The 16840-nt window shown below is 41.2% G+C and overlaps 1 protein-coding gene across 1 annotated transcript in view; it reads left to right on the forward strand.

Annotated features, from left to right (window-relative positions):
- The window catches only part of tha1 (threonine aldolase 1), a 113521-nt gene that overhangs the window by 36049 nt on the left and 60632 nt on the right, over window positions 1-16840 (forward strand). Inside the window, exon 2 of the mRNA XM_063074565.1 lies at window positions 9284-9367. Within this exon, the coding sequence (XP_062930635.1) occupies window positions 9284-9367 (84 nt within the window). The remainder of the gene's footprint in view (window positions 1-9283; window positions 9368-16840) is intronic.

Consider the following 16840-nt stretch of genomic DNA (forward strand, 5'->3'; position numbering starts at 1 on the left):
GTGAGTGGTAACTCAGATGACCAAGACAAGCTGGATAGTCAGACATTACCAGTTCTAATGGAATCTTTGTGGTAGGCTTTTGTTGCTGATGTATACCTCGCAGTTTGATCCTTTAAGTGTAGCAGTGAAAGGAAACCTCAGAATTCCACTTTGATTCAGTGTGTGCTAGTGACCTATTGCCCACATGTCCCAGGTAACTTGCCTGTCAGTCCTTTGATTCAGTTGGGCCATTACTAGAAAATGCACAGGACAGCAAATTGTTCATTAATTGAGGGGACTTTCTATTATGTATAAACAAGCTCAGTTAGAAACTTCCTTTGTTAAAATGGTTGGTCTTGTGAACAGCTTTGTCATTAGAAAGAGGGAAAAAAAGTGTTTTAATAGCAAGAAATTAGTTAATTTAGTTTTTTAGAAATACTTTTATTTATTTATTGAGATACAGCACAGAATAGTCCCTTCTGGCCCTTCAAGCCACACTGCCCTGCAGGCCCGATTTAACCCTAGCTTAATCATGGGACAATTTACAATCACCAATTAACCTACCAACAGTATGTCTTTGGACTGTGGGAGAAAATCAGAGCGCCCGGGGGAGACCCATGAAGTCATAGGGAGGACGTACAAACTCCATATAGGCAGCGGCAGGAATTGAACCTGGGTCACTGATACTGAAAAGAATTGTGCTAACCATTGCACTACTGTACTGCCCTAATTTTGTACATTTTTGTAATAGCAGACAAAGCTAAATAGCCTTAACCTTAAAGAGATCAGCTTTTGAGTTCCTTTGCAAAGTCGAGTTTTGGTTCATATACGCAACTATATGTATGCACAGATGCATGAAAATCTTACCTGCAACATCATCACAGCTACGTTAGCATCAGATAAACAACATTCAAAATAAAGATAATGAATTATACACAATTTTTACACAAATGAAACACAATTAAAACAAAAAAAGCGAAGTCTATTTTAGTGTAAAGTGATGGTAATGTTGGTAAACTACAGTGTTAAGGGTTTTCCTGGTTGGTTCAAGAACCAAGTGGTTGGAGGGAAGTAGCTGTTATTGAACCTAGTGGTGCTGGACTGGGCTTCTGACGATAGCGTGAGAAGATGGTATGCCCTGGATGAAGAGGATCTTTGATTATAGATGCCGCCTTCTCGAGCTAGCAGCTCCTGTAGATATTAGCGATGGTGGCGAGGGATGTATTTCAGATGGGAGCAAAGGAAGAATGCAGCCTGATGTGAGTAAAGCCCCTTAGAGCGGTGCCCCTTGGCCTTGACGCTTAGATCGTTTTTTGAAAAATCTGGCTCAGTGTTTAAATTGGCTAAGCATCGGTTCACTTTGCACTCTCAGGCTGGCCCCCACCACTTTGATTCAGCCCCAAGTCTGCTCTAGCAACGGCCACCGTGACTGTACCTGCATTCTTGAAAGTCCAGTTCGTTCAAGATACCACAGAAGTGCCATGTCGTACAAATGGTTCAAAAGCAGAACTCCCACTGGGAAATCACACGCTGTGGATTACAGTGATCCTAGTTCAGAAGAAGTACAATTAATAGAATAGTTAGTAGTTTTCTTTGCTGCCCATGTATCACCAGTGCCATCTTGGAATACAACCCCAGTCTTTGGCCTTTGCTTTGTCCAATAGTGATCTCCAGTTATACTTGTAATGTGTTGCTGAAGTATGATGCTTGAGAGAGGCAGTTTGCATTTTACTCGTACCCAGTCACGCTCTACAACTCCCCATCTATACACCTATCATATATTTTAAGGTGTGGAATTGCATTTTGTGTTGCTGCTCCCATCAACGGCATTCTCCAAGTGACGCAGACCTTCAATATTGAGACAAAGGCCTTTGAGCTGTGGTGATAGATGTCAACTGAACCCATTTGCCTTGGGAATAGAGAATGGTGAGCATCTGGAATGCAGCACCAGGACTGGTGGTGGAGGCAAACACAACAGGGGCATTCAGGAGGGTCTTAGATTGGCACGTGAATGGGCAAAAAATTAAAGGATATGGACATATTGTAGGCAGAAGGAATTAATTTAGTTGGAAATTTCATTACTAATTTAATTATTTTGGTACACATCATCGGCCAAAGGGCTTGTTCCTTTGCTGTATGTTCTAATAAGATTGGCTGTTTTCCACCACGACAGGCTGTTTGAACACTCTATAAAGTTGAAGCAATTGATGACATTTGCTCAGAAGTACTTTGTTTGACAGTTATTTAAGGAATGCTACTTAGTGCTAATCACTCCGCCTCTCTGATGCGGTGACCCTTTCTCGTTCTGTCCTGCGCTGAGACAAGAACCTTCGAGTTGTGGCAGTGCATGCAAGCTGAACCCTTTTGTCATGGGTAACATGACTGGCCGTGACCAACTGCTTGAATCTGTAATGTGTTGAAACAATTGATAACATCTGCTCGGCAGTACTTTGACATTTATGCAGGGAATGCCATATAATGCTAATCACCCCGTCTTTCTGGTACACTGAATCATTGAGGAGTTGAAGGCATGAGCTGCCAGGAAAAAAAAATGTCCTATTTCTCTTAATATGTGGGAAAGGGTTGTGAATTGTCCTTCCCAGCAGTCATTACACATCCGTGTAAACTTTCTGGAAGTGTGTTGAGTAAAACTGCATATTTCATCATGCAGAGAAGGTGCTCCAGTTGCAGCTCCACCAAATGCTCGAAACGTTTGCAATTTGTAAAATGTGTCCTATATGTATGTGTCCATCCTTGCACACACCAAAATTGAGATGTCTAAAACCGAGCCTTGAAAAGAAGAACCATTTAAAGTCTGAGTTTAAAGTTCCATTTGAGTCAGTTGTAGTTCGCTAAACAAACAAAAGACTGATCCTAGACTTTCCCTGCTATAGGAAACATCCTCTCCAAGTCCACTCTTAAGTTTTTCAATATTTGATAGGTTTTAATGAGATCCTACCTCATTCTTCTAAACTCTAGCGAGAACAGGCCCAGAGCCATCAACCACTCCTCATATGTTAATGTTTTAATTCCTGAGATCATTCTCATATAAAAAGAAAAGAGGTACCCACATTGAATTGCCAAATCATGAGCACTTTTCAGACATGCTCTTAGTCCTCAAAGAAAATAGCGTTGAAAAAGGGAAACCAAAAATAAGTCAGATAAAATAATTCGGTTAGTTTCTTTTTTATGATTTTGGATGAGAATTAGCAATGGGAATGAGTCATAATGGTCTACAGTAGCACTCAGTAAAATAATAGGGGATCTGTTCTCTTTTGCTCATTTTCTTTTCTGGTCTCCCTATTCCTTGATTTTTTTTTAGTTCTGCAGTGGAGAATAGTTTATTTTAAGCCCTAGTGAAGTTTGGAGAGTCTTACTCAAATCAGCCTTGCAGGATAAACCCTCATCTCAGAAATCTGACCTCACCTCAAAGGTCAGAAGTTAAAAGTGAACTCAGCAAAGACCTTACAATGGCATTTTAACTTGTTATCATTTGTTCTGTTATCCACAATTTATCTTCCAAATTTTCTGCTGTACGTGATGTTTACTTGCTGCATTTCATGAAACTGCACATCAAGACCTTAAGACGTAGGAGCACCGTTAGGCCATTCAGCCTATCGAGTATGCCCTACAATTCTATCATGGCTGATTTATTATCAAGGCTCTATTGTATACAGATAGTTATGAGTGTTTTTTAAAATCAGTTAAAAAGATTCTGTTTTTCTCTATTTGCTAGTGACTCACATTTTCCTAAATTACAACATATGTGGTTTCTTGTTCTTTATCCAGTCTGCAACAGGCAGAGCATTTATGGGCTGGAAATCCCGCTTATTTTACTCACTGTTCCAAAAGCCAAATGCTATTATTAAATTGCCAGAAATCATGTCTCCTTAAATTGGTAGTCACTTTGTTACAAGGGTTTTAAAGCTGATTCAATTGTTAATGGTACCTTTGATTAAAATCCAATGGATTCAAGAAAATGTCCTCCATTTGCTATAATTTAAATGAGATCACAAATGAATAAACTCTTCACAGACTTCGAGCCAGGTACAGGTATCGATTATAACCAATGTTTCGATGGCAAACTCTGGCATCTTCATGATGAAGGTGGCAGAGTTTGACATCGAAACACAGATTACGATCGATACCTGTACCTAGCTAGAAGCCCAAAAAGAGTTTATTTGTCATATACGCCAGAGAAGCTTTAGATTCTTTTTCAAGATCACAGATGCATTTATTCAAGCAAATGTGAAGCATCCCATGAAAAGATCAACAAGTTCCCTTGATGTTTAATCCTATGTAATGTATGTTGTAATTGTAACATCTAATAACATCCAGGTTTTGTGTCCAACTGACTGGTGTAGAGCGAATAGAGAAAGAAATCCTAATGAATGATGTCAGTGACTGAAGACTTGCCAAATAGAATTTAATGTGAAAAAGTACAGTGCATTCTGATGCATGAGATACAAGCAAGTTTAAGCTATGACTCTAAGCCTGTATACGCAACAGCACATTTGTGCAGAGATTAGCTGATATAGTTACTCATAAGGTACACAATAGAAGAAGCAGTATGTAAGCCAAACTACACCAGTGTTTTGAAAGTTCATGGGGTGACTGTAGACATGCTTATTAAACACAGTGGAATGTTTCAGGTTGTGGCTTGGAACATTCTGAATACGTTATGTAGACTGTTCACCTGACTCTCTTGAGGAAAGGCAACACTTCATGTTCTTTCCCTTTTCAATTTCCCACCAGAAGTTAGTCCAGCTTTAACAAATCCATGTTTGTATAAACCTGGCTTGGTTCCTTTAGGAAAGGATCGACCTAGAGAAATTCAGAAAGATTGGTAAGGCTGCCGTGACTCTTTGGGAATAGGGAATCACTGTGAAATAAATAATGTGCTAATTAAAATTGGCTGTGGAAACAGCTTATCTGCTGTTGAATCAGTTGTATGCAGTTTGTTCATTACAGTGTGGAGCAACATATCCTCAAAAAATTCAGTCAGTGTTTTAGGCCATAAGACATAGGAGCAGAATTAGGCCATTCAGCCCAACGACTCTGTTCTGACATTCCATCATGGCGGATTTATTTTCCTTCTCAACCCCATTCTCCTGCCTTCCCGCCATAACCTTTGACTCTATTACTAATCAAGAACCTATGAACCTTTGCTTTAAATCTACTGATGCACGATCAATTACTCCAAAAGACTGGAAGTCGAGTAAATACTGAAAGGCTTTTATTAACAGTAAAATGGATCCACATCCATCTCTGTCCTGGGCTGTGGGAGGAGCAGTGACACAATCGCCTTTATTCAGGGGTCTGTGGGAGGAGCCACAGGAGCAGTCAGCAGAGAGGCTGTCCAGACAGGTAACCCAGTTACAACCTATATTAGATTAGATTATGAGAACACTCAGTCCTCTTTTATTGTCATTTAGAAATGCATACATGCATTAAGAAATGATACAATGTTTCTCCGGTGTGATATCACAGAAAACAGGACAAACCAAAGACTAACACTGACAGAACCACATAATTATAACATATAGTTACGGCAGTGCAAAGCAATACCATATATATACACACCACACACACATACATACATACATACACATACATACAACCCATATACATGGTTTACCACATCTACCCAGTGACATGGCCTCCACAACGATTTGTGGCAATGAATTCCACAGATTCACCACCCTCTGGCTAAAGAAATTCCTCCTCATCTCTGTTCTAAAGGAAGGTTTTTGTATTCTGAGGCCTAATTGTAGACTCTTCCCACTATTGGAAACATCCTGTCCAAGTTCCTTAGCTACCAAATGAATTTGAGACAAAGGCAGGTGAATGGAGTTGTGTTGTCAATGGGTCATGATTTTAGATTAAATATTAACTTTATTTGCCACATGTGCATCAAACATGCAGTGAAATGTATTGTTTGCATCAAAACAAATCAGTGAGAATTGTGCTGGGCAATTCTCAAGTGTCAGCACGTTTCCAGCATTCACACAGCATGCCCACAGCTCACTAAGCCTAACCGTACATCTTTGGAATATGGGAGAAAACTGGAGCACCCGGAGGAAAAGCTATTCGGTCACAGGGAGTACCTACAGACTTCATACAGGAAATGCCGGGAATTGTACCGGATCGCCGATGAGAGGCCGGCACTGTAAAGCAATGCGCTAACCGTTACACTGCCATATCGCTCCATGCATTGTGGAACAGGCTCAGACTCAGTAGCTCACTTCTGTTCCTACAGTCATCAATGTGCTTTCTTTTGTTAGTGTAACAACTTAACAGGAACAGTAATCATTTTATTATAATTACTTGGAATGAAACAACCATACTTATTGACACAAACTCTGGAGAAACCACCTCTCAATATTTACTTTTATTATTTCTAAATATCCAATATTTTAAAAAATTTTCTTAAGAGATTTTATTTAGAATTACAGCATGGATCAGGACCTTTAACCCCCCACAACCCCGATTTAACCCTCACCTAATCATGGAATAATTTTACAATGACCAGTTAACCCACCCAGTATGTCTTTGGACTGTGGGAGGAAACCAGAGCGCCTGTGGAAATATCACGCATTCCACGGGGAGCTCATACAGAGACTCCTTACAGAGGATGCCGGAATTGAACTCTGAACTCTGACGCCCCAAGCTGTAATAGCATCGCACTGATGGCTACGCTACCATGTTGTCAGTGGCAACTCCAGTGCTTATTTCCCATCTGTAATAATCCTTGAGAAGGTGACATTAAGCTGCTACTGTCTTTGGAATGAAATACTGTGTATCCACCCCTCGTGCTGTTCTGTTGGGGGTAATGGTATTTTGATCCAGAGATAACAAAGAGACGAAAATATATTTCCAAGTCAGAATGGCTTAATGATGGATTTTGCATTCTTGGAGCATTGCCTTAAGAAGGTAACATCCTTCATTTAGGAACCAACCATCCAGGCCATGTCCCCTTCTCAATGCTGCCATAAGGTACCATCAGCTAAAGACTTGCATGCCAAGGTCAACAATAGCTTCTCCCCCACTGCCATCTGGCAGAAGATAGAAAAGCTGAAAAGCAGGTACAACCAGGTTCAAGGACAGCGTTGTTAGACCATAGGACCATCATGGTGAAGAACCTAAACGCTACCTTGCACCATATTTTTATTTTCTCGTTCTCAACTTGCACTAGTTGTTTTGTTTATTTTAATTTTAATTAGTTGCATATAATTTATTTTAACTTGTGCTTATCAGGTTATCATGTACTGTACTGCAGAAAGCTAATTTTCATCATGTTTATACCCTGAGGATGTATGTCTATGACAATACATTTAAACTAACTTGTGTGGTTGACTTGGGGAGGTATTTTTTGGTGCTACCTGCTTATCCTGTCCTTTTCAGTGAAAAATCCGTAGCATTTTGCTGGAGTCCTGTGGCCACTATGTGTTGATGCTTCGGGAAATTAGCTTCTGACTCAGCTTCTGATGGATATCTCAACTTTGTCCTGTTTTTACAGCTAAATACCAGTGTGGTTGATTCAGATTTTTGTCAAGATATTTTGCTCTATTTCACGACCTGAAAATGTAAAGTAAAGCATGAATTTACATCCACCCTGTTACTTTCTTACTTTCCACTGGCTTTTCCGACAGCGATGAAGGTCCTCCGTCTCTGGTGTGGTTCAGGGCTTCCCTTGTCATGTCACTAGCTTCCTCTCGGTTTTCACTGCTGTCAGTCACGAAGTCCCGGGTGAAGACTCAGGAGCGCTCAGATGTAGAAGGATTCTTCACTGCTGTTTCCGTAACAATTTTGTTTTGCCAGTCAGGGTTGTTAGCCCTGAGCTGAACCCCCGAACCTGGAGGACCAGTGAACCACTCTTAGTCTGACCTCTGCAGAGTTAGCAGTGATCCTACAAGAACCAAAGCATGAAGCTCTGACTCTAACCAACGTAGCTCACAAGCCTCCAAACCCATCGAGAAGGTTGTGGTCCTCTTGGAGGGTAAACCATGTTGTAGAATTAATAATAGTGAAATATTGTTCAGGATCAAATAGATAGAAAGGCCTGAACTATTGTATGGGCCTTAACACAAGAGATCCTGCAGCTGCTGAAAATCTTGAGCAACATAAACAAAATGCTGGAGGAACTCAGCAGGTCAGGCAGCATCTGTGGAGGGGAATCAACAGTCGAGACCCTTTATCAGTCCTCATGATGGGTCCCAGCCCAAAACGTTTGACAGTTTATTTCCCAACATGTGTGGCCTCCGTCGGTCGTGGTTGACCTTGGGTACTGCGCCTCTGGTAGTCACTGAGAGTGGCCTCTCCAGGGCAGAGTTGATATGGAGATACGTCTGTTGCCCGTGTGGTGGGACCCCCCCCCCACCCCCATGCTGATGACAGGTCCAAAGGAACGACGAAAGTCGATACAGTTTGGAGCCAGCAGCATCACAGGAGTTGCCGTGCCAGTTCTGGGTACAGCAGTCAGCCGCCTTCGGGACTCCGACTCCAGATTTTTCCTCGAGGTTTACTCCCAAAGCCTTTCCCATGAGCGGGTATAGCCACAAGGCAGCGGAGGTTTGAAATCGGAGTTTTCCCTCTCCTAGATGAGCCACCGTCTGTGGTTAACGAGCCGCATCTACCTGGTTTCCCAACAGAGATGGCTGCTGAACTTGTGGAGTTCCTCCTGCATTTTGTGTGTGTTGTATGGAGCTGTTGATTGACTAGCCACAAGTTAATCTGCCATTTTATTTGAATGAGTAAAGGGGATTTAGTGGAACAACAACTTGTTTCGAGCATTGCTCTGCGGTCTCGCTTGTTCTCAATACCCAGAGTTTGGATCTGAAGGAAACACTTCCAGCGATGCAATCTCCCTCCGTACTGAATTGAGTTTTCAGAATCTACTGGTTGACTTTACCAATCCTCTATTTACATCCTGCCATTTATTTCCCTGTCTTTGTATGAATTTCTTTACTTGCACAAAAGCTTCTTCATTAAATTTATCAGTGGAAATTAAGACTAATAGTTAAAAGTTCAAGTATAGACTTAATAAGTCATTAGTAATGCAATATCAATCAACTCTCCAGCCCAAAGTGAGAACAGGATTAAAATAAAAAGATGTATAACAAATGCCTTCTGTTATTTTAATCTTGTCTTTTCCTTGTCTTATTACAAGAGTAAGGGCAAGAAAAGTAATAATTACATCATCTAGGACCAAGTCAAGAATAATTGTCAGGTTAAACAGCTTGGTGGTCTGCTATTACAAAGATTCATTGTACAAAGTAAATGACTTCACTTTCTCTTCCCACAGAACTTCAGAACCGAGCTGCGGAGCTGTTTGGGATGGAGGCTGCTTTGTTTGTACCCAGTGGAACAATGGGGAATCTGATTTCAGGTCAGTGTGTTAACAGGAAACCACCTCCTCACCTCAACCATCACCACCCCACAGAAGAGGTTTCCAAACTTACTCTTTTTACAGTGAACTGGTATAGTCATAGGTTGAGAGCCACAATTCCCCCACCTCTGAAACAGGAACTAGTACATCAGTGGTGAGGGGGGTCTCCAGAGGAATTCTCTTTATGTAGGAGTTCTTACACTGGGGACCTGGGGTGGAAGAACAGTCCCATGCAGCAGATTTTTGAGTCAATTCACTGATTACCCAGCCGCTGGGACTGGGAGGGCATGGAATGTGAGAGGTTGCAGCCGCTACTTGAAGGGGCTGCTTCTCAAGTTTGGGTTACACATCAGCACCACGCTCTCGATCTTCGGCCATCTGGTGTGGGGGAGAGGGGGGGTGTTGGGTCGGTCGGGGGATTTCCTGGTGAGTTTACTCCAGAACCTGGCCAAACTGGCCAGCCACTGGTCCAGGCGGTTGGCAGTCAAGGGCTCTGTCCGAGCCGATTGCCTGCCCCCTCTTCAGGGGCTAAATCTCTTACCATTATCTGCAGTTTATTACGGACAGGGCCAGAGCAGCAGCCATAACCAAACTGTGATGAATCCAGATTGGATGCATTCTCTGGTACGTCAATAAAAATTGGTGAGGGTCAAAGAGGACATGCTAAATTTCTTTAGCCTCATTGGCTGTGGCAGCAACATGGTTGGGCCAGGATAGGCTTTTGGTAATGTTCATTTCTAGGAGTATAAAGCTCTCACTCTTCTCCGCCTCTGTGCTGCTGCTGTAAGCAGGCCTACTTCCTGAGGTCAGTGACCTCCTGACATGGAAGGAAAGGTTGTTGTCATGGCACCATATCTCCTCCTATCTCCTTCCTGTTCTCTGGCTTTTCATTATTTGAAATACAGTGGTATAATATGCAAATTGTAGATGGAATTCGGGCAGAATCAGGCTATGCAGTCATCAGTATACAGGGAGTAGAGCAGAAGTCTGAGGATGAGGCATTGTGGGGCACCAGGGTTGAGAATCGTTGTGGCGGCGGTGTTTTCTGCCTATTGTTACCGTTAGCCGTCTGTTGGTCAGGAAGTCAAGAATCCAGTGCGAGAGGAGGTGCTGAATCGCAGGTCTGAAGCCTGGGGAGGAATTTGCTTAGAATCATTGTATTGAAGGCCAGGCTATAGCCAACAAGCAGTAGTCCAATGTAGAGATGTGTGTCGGGCCAGGAAGATGGTGAATGTTGTAGATCTGTTTCAGCAGTAAGCAAATTGAATAGGTTGAGTTTTCTGGGAGGCTGGAGTCAATGTGTACCATGACCACCCTCTTAAAGCACTTCGTGTTGGTGGATGTCAGAGCCTCCACGCAATAATCTTTAAGGCACACTACCTTGTTTTTCCTAAGTACCACAATGATAGTGGTCTACTTAAAGCAAGTGGAGCCATACCAATCATGATGCTCCATCCAAAATAGTCCCATTTGCCAGAACATACAGTCCAGGCAGTTCATCAGTCAGTCAGACGTTCTGGTCAATTATTGTACGCATGGTCCTGCTCTGCAAAAGTATCAAAATCCGAGGGGGCATTTTTGAGACTGTCATCTGCGTTAGCCTCATCATCTGTTTCCTGATTATAGGAATCAAGTACAAGATGAATGAAGAGCATAAAACAAACCTGGCCAGTTCCAAACTAGAAAATATTGGAATCTTTATCTTTTATTCCCTCCACAAATACAGTTTCTTGTTCACCTCCTCCCTCCAACCCAACTGCTTCAGTGTTTAGTTTTGTCCCATTCTACATGTAAACCAGTGAAATTTATCCACACTTACCTCTCCCTAAATCACAAATTGAAACTGCTAAAAGTTTTCCAATTCTGAAACTTGCTGAATAATTACATTACTGCCTGAACTCTCAGTTGAATGTGCTTGGAAGAAGTGTCAACTTTCATTAAAAGTCTCTGATACAGACAGGACATGTGCTATGAATAGTCACTGCTTGATTATTGAGGTTGGGGATTTTGACTATATAGTACTTGCATAATTTCAGTGATGTGCCAACTGTATGTATTAGTCACGGCTACTTCAGTAGTTATTGTGTGAGATTAGTTTACCTATTTCTCATTGCCCTGTGTATTGCTACATCATGCTTGGGGCAATCTATAATGCATCCTAACATGAACCTTGGATTCTGCTGGAGTTTACATTTTCACTAATACCAACAGGTCACAGTTGCTTTAAGAAAAAGCTGCTATATTCTAGCTGTAGCACATGGTGTTACAGCATGGTGATGTCACGATGCCCTCTAACCATGTGATTTATTTACATACTGTAAATCTTCAAAAAGTCATTATATTGCTCTCCCTTTTTGGTATAGATATTTTTCATAATCATATTCAATCATTACAGATTAAAATTCTTGACCATCTTCTCTAGTCAGATTGGACTGCTCAGTTGTATGCTTGGTGAAATATTATACTTTGTTGATCTGAAACCACCTGAGTTTATTCTTTCACTAGCCAACTGTAGTTGACTCTGTAAAATACTGGACTGTGGCTAAAAACCCCTCTGGTTCACGAATGTTCTTCGGTGGAAGAAATCTGCCACCCTTTACCTGGTCAAGCCCTGTGACACCACAATCAGCAATGTGGTTGACACTCAGGAAGCCACAGAGTTCAGGGGAATTTAGGACTCGAAAATGGCTGTTTATCTAGACAGCAACATCTAGACCCCTCCCAAAAATAACAGACACAAAATACTGGAGGAATTCAGCAGGTCAGGTAGGATCAAGGAGAGGAATAAAAATCTTGACATCACAGTCCGAAACATCAGCTCTTCATTCCTCTCCATAAATGCTGCCTGATTTACTGAGTTTCTCCAGCATTTTGTGTGTTACTCTGGATTTCCAGTATCTGCAGAATCTCTTGTGTTCAAAATAATAAGTAAATTAGATGCATCAGTGTTTGCAGACATCTACTTGTATTTCTCTCATCTTTTGCAACATGAACTAAGTACTTCATAGAATTACAATAGAAATTTGGACAACTTCACCAAAGTCCCATTGTTGGAGTCTTGTCTAATGACTGACGGGAATGATGATGTCAGACACTTAACTTTGCATTAATTTTTCTCACAATGGTGCTTTCTCCTCTCTACCTCGTAATTCTGAGTGTACTAACTTCAGTCCTGTGTGAAGATGATGACATACTGCTGGAACAAAATCAAAGTGTGAATGCACATATTTATAAATGAAAAGCTAATGAGAGACCATGATTCATTGTGAAACTAGAGTAATTTTGCCATACTTGCCTCTTCTAGGCATCTTTCAATACGTGGAGTTGATCTCTTCCTTAACTTGTTAAAATCAGTATGATATAGATAGGGTAAATGCAAGAAGGCTGTTCCACTGAGGTCAGATGGGACTACAACCAGATTTCATGGGTTAAGGGTAAAAGGTGAAAAGTTTAAAGATAACTTGAGGGGAAACTTTTTCACTCAGAGGGTTGTGGAAGTGTGAAATGAGCTGCCAGCACGTGGTGCATGCAAGCTCAATTTCAAGGTTTAAGAGAAGTTTGGATAGCTGCATGGATGGTAGAGGTATGGAGGGTTATGGTCCCAGTGCAGGTCAATGGGAGTAGGCAGTTTAAATGGCTCAGCACAGACTAGATAGGCTGAAGAGCCTGTTTTCTGTGTTATTCTTTTCAATAACTCTATAAATTGTTTGCTGCCATTGCATCACCACCCCTACTAATCTCTAAATGAACTGTGGGTCATGGAAAGAGACAGCACGGGAATAGGCACTTCAGCCCATAAAGTAAGCACCGACCATTAATCCTACAATTAATCCGTTTTTTACAAATTCGACCCACGTTCCCGTCATCTCCCCACAGGTTCTACCTCTCACCCCCATATAAAGTGGCCAATTGACCTACTAAGCCAGGAATCTCGGAATGTGGGAGGAACTCAGCGCTTGGCATAGTCAAAGTCAATTTATAATCAAAGTATGTGTACAGTACGTCACCATTACCATTTCCTACCTTGAGGTTAATTTTCCTACAGGCATTTACAGGAAAATAAAGAAATACAATAAAATTTGTGAAAAGCTATACATAAATAAAGATTGACAAAAAAACAATGTTCGAAAGAAGACAAATTGTATACACACATTATATATGTATATGTATAATTTATATAAACAATATGTATATTCTCATGTTTTCTGTATTTCACGAACGCTGACAACTTCTGTATAAAATAAGATAAATCATGCACATAATGAATAAATAAATAAATAAATAAATGCTAAGGACATTATTTGTAGAGTCCTTGAATGTGAGGCCATAGGTTGTGGAATCAGTTCAGAATTGAGGTGCGTGAAGTTAACCACGTTGGTTCTGGAGCTTGATGGTTGTAGGGTAATAACTGTTCCTGAACCTGGTGGTCATAAATCTTTGGGATTTCATCTCTCAGTCCAATTCCATTCTTCATTCTTCTTATGAAGGGAATGCAAGACTATTAACAACTTCTGCTCTTCTTCCTTCCCATCAACCATGGACTAAATAGTTCCTTTAGGTGAAGCAGCAGTTCATTAAATTCCATTATATGGCATTCAGTTTCTCATATCTCTCTGAACAATCAAACGTATAGAGGGTGGCCACTTTACAGGACACCCCCATTCCGTCCAGAGCATTCAGTTTCCCTCACTTTAATTCTCCATCCTGATCTTTACATTTTTCTCCTCTCATGTTAAAACTGTGTGCTCAAGCTGTAGACATCCTTCCTTCCTTGGGATTAAAAACTCAGACTGCCTACTTCATCTACTTCCGTCATAATTTACACAGTCTCATCAGACACTCCCGTGGTCAGGCATAGAATGAAGTTCCTTCTAAACCATCTTGTCACACACTCCCAGGGTCAGACACAGGGTGAAGCTCCTTCCAACCGTCCCATCACACACTCCTGAAGTCAGACACAGGGTGAAGCTCCTTCCACTCTGTCCCATCTCACACTCCTGTGGTCAGGCACAGAATGAAGCTCCTTCTAAACCGTCCCATCACATACTTCCAGGGTCAGACACAGGGTAAAGCTCCCTCTACACTGTCCCACCACATCCTCCCAGGATCAGACCTGTCTTTCTAAGGCCCCCTGCCTTATTGCAGTGAAGCCCAAAGTAAGCTCGAGGAATCATGCTTCATCTTCCATCTGGCCACATCAGAATCAGACTTATTATCATTGGCATGTGCTGTGAAATTTGTTAACTTAGCAGCAGCAGTTCAATGCAATACATAATAGAGAAGAAAAAAAATAGTAACAATAAATAAGTTAATCAATTACAGTATACATGTATTGAATAGATGAAAATTTGTGCAAAAAACCAGAAATAATACATAATAAAAAAGAGAGGCACTGTTCAAGAGTTCAATGTCCATTTAGGAATTGGATGGCAGAGGGGCTGTTCCTGAGTCGCTGAGTGTGTAACTTCAGGCTTCATTGTAGTCTTTGGTATTCAATATCAAATTCAACAATTTCTACTAACTATCGGAACTGCCCATTTCTGCTGGAGTGTTATCCCTCTGTTTCCTCTTGCTATTCAGGTATTTCCCTGTCTTTTGGGCGTTTTGAGCATTTTCCTTTTGGCTTTTGGCTCCCAGCATTATTTCTATTTCCCAGCTTTATCGCGTCTTTCTCAAGCACAGCCTGGCCTCACAGTTTCCGAACTATTCCCTTATGTACCCAGCTATCTGTATAACAGAAATTGATTTCTCATTTTCTCACTGATGAAGGATAATGAACAAAAATATTATGTTATTTTTCTCCCCGATGCTGCCTAACTTTCTCAGGCTTCTGATTTTATTTCAGATTTACAGCAGTTGATTTTTTTTTCAATTACTGCTAACACTATCACTAGATCTTAACAAAAATAATATAATGAATCATCCACAAAAGTGAACAAAGCTCTGCCTTATCACCTGAATGTGTGGAGTTCATGTTTGAATTACCATTTTCTTTTACAGGTATCAGTCCATTTGCAACTACCTTTGAAATGAGAAACAACATCTCTGGCTGTTCAGAATTACACCAGCACCGTTTCAGTTTGGTGTTGTGATGGTGAAGTTACTTCAGCACTTCCTGTGAAATGCAGATTATCTTCTTGCAAATTTGAGCAATAAGATCACAATATTTATCATTGCCTGGCAAAATCTCATCCTACTTTGCAGTGGGTTTCTCTCCATTACAACTGCAGGACTACAACTCTATGCATGTTGTTTGCTAAGTGCTTCTGTGTGCAACTACACAGAAATTTGAAAAATCCGGATCTTGCTAAGTATGTATACGGATTCTGGGAAATAGCTGTTCATTATCATCTGTTTGATGTAAAATAATCTGGTGGTCATCAAATAATCTCACTGTTTTATCTGACTTCTGTGCAACATCTGTTAGAGTTGCCCTTTGCCACTATATTTCATCAGTAGTGTCTCTAGAAGTTGCTTTGGTGTATCAATGCAAACAGGTCTCTTTCATAGTCACAGAGCACTGCAGCACAGAAATAGGCCCATTCAACCCATGCTGAACTGGTATTCTGCCTCGTCCCATCGACGTGCACCCGGACCATAGCCTTCCCTACCCCTCCCATCCATGTACTTATCCAAACTTCTCTTAAATGTTGCAATCGAACCTGCATCCACCACTCCTGCTGACAGCTTGTTTACACTTGCACTACCTTCCAAGTGAAGTTCCCCTTCAGGTTACCTTAAATATTTTACCTTCCACTTTTAACCTATGACCTCCAGTTCTCATTTCCCCCAACCTCAGTGGAAGGAGCCTGCTTGCATCTACCCTATCTGTACCCCTCATAATTTTGTATACCTCTATCAAATCTCCTCTCTTTCTTCTATGCTTCAGGGAATAAAGTGCTAACCTATTCAACCTTTCCCTATAATACACTTCCTCAAATCCCAACAACATTCTTGTAAATTTTATCTCTACCTTGGTATACGTGACACTCATAAACCAAACCCAAACAGCGATGCATGCCAATTCAAACTAAAGGCCTTTTGTGCTGAACAGCTCCAACTGGAACCTTTTCTCCCCCCACATCCAAACCACATTTGAACCTGTCTTTAGGAGCTAGATATGAAAACTTTACAAAGTTACAATGTTGAAAAGTTCATGAGTGTGATGATGTGGTCATGGATTCTCACATCTTCGGATTTGGTTCATTTGGCTTTCTGCCTTCATAAATGACTGTGGGTAAAATGATTTGTCTGTCATCTGAACTCTGATATCTCTACTGCAAAGCTAGTAAATTATTGGACGCCTGCTACACTTTGGAATAGATTTCCAAAGGTAATACTGATTTCTTGCATTTCTGTTTCCTCATTGCAACATTCAATGCCTGCACATTTTCAGTGCTCTCTTTCTCCTTCAGAACGTTATTGCCTGGAAAGGCAACTCCATTATCCTTAAGTCTCTACTCTACTGCCTGT

Source organism: Mobula hypostoma, chromosome 22 (genome assembly GCF_963921235.1).
Source record: "Mobula hypostoma chromosome 22, sMobHyp1.1, whole genome shotgun sequence".
NCBI lineage: Eukaryota > Metazoa > Chordata > Chondrichthyes > Myliobatiformes > Myliobatidae > Mobula > Mobula hypostoma.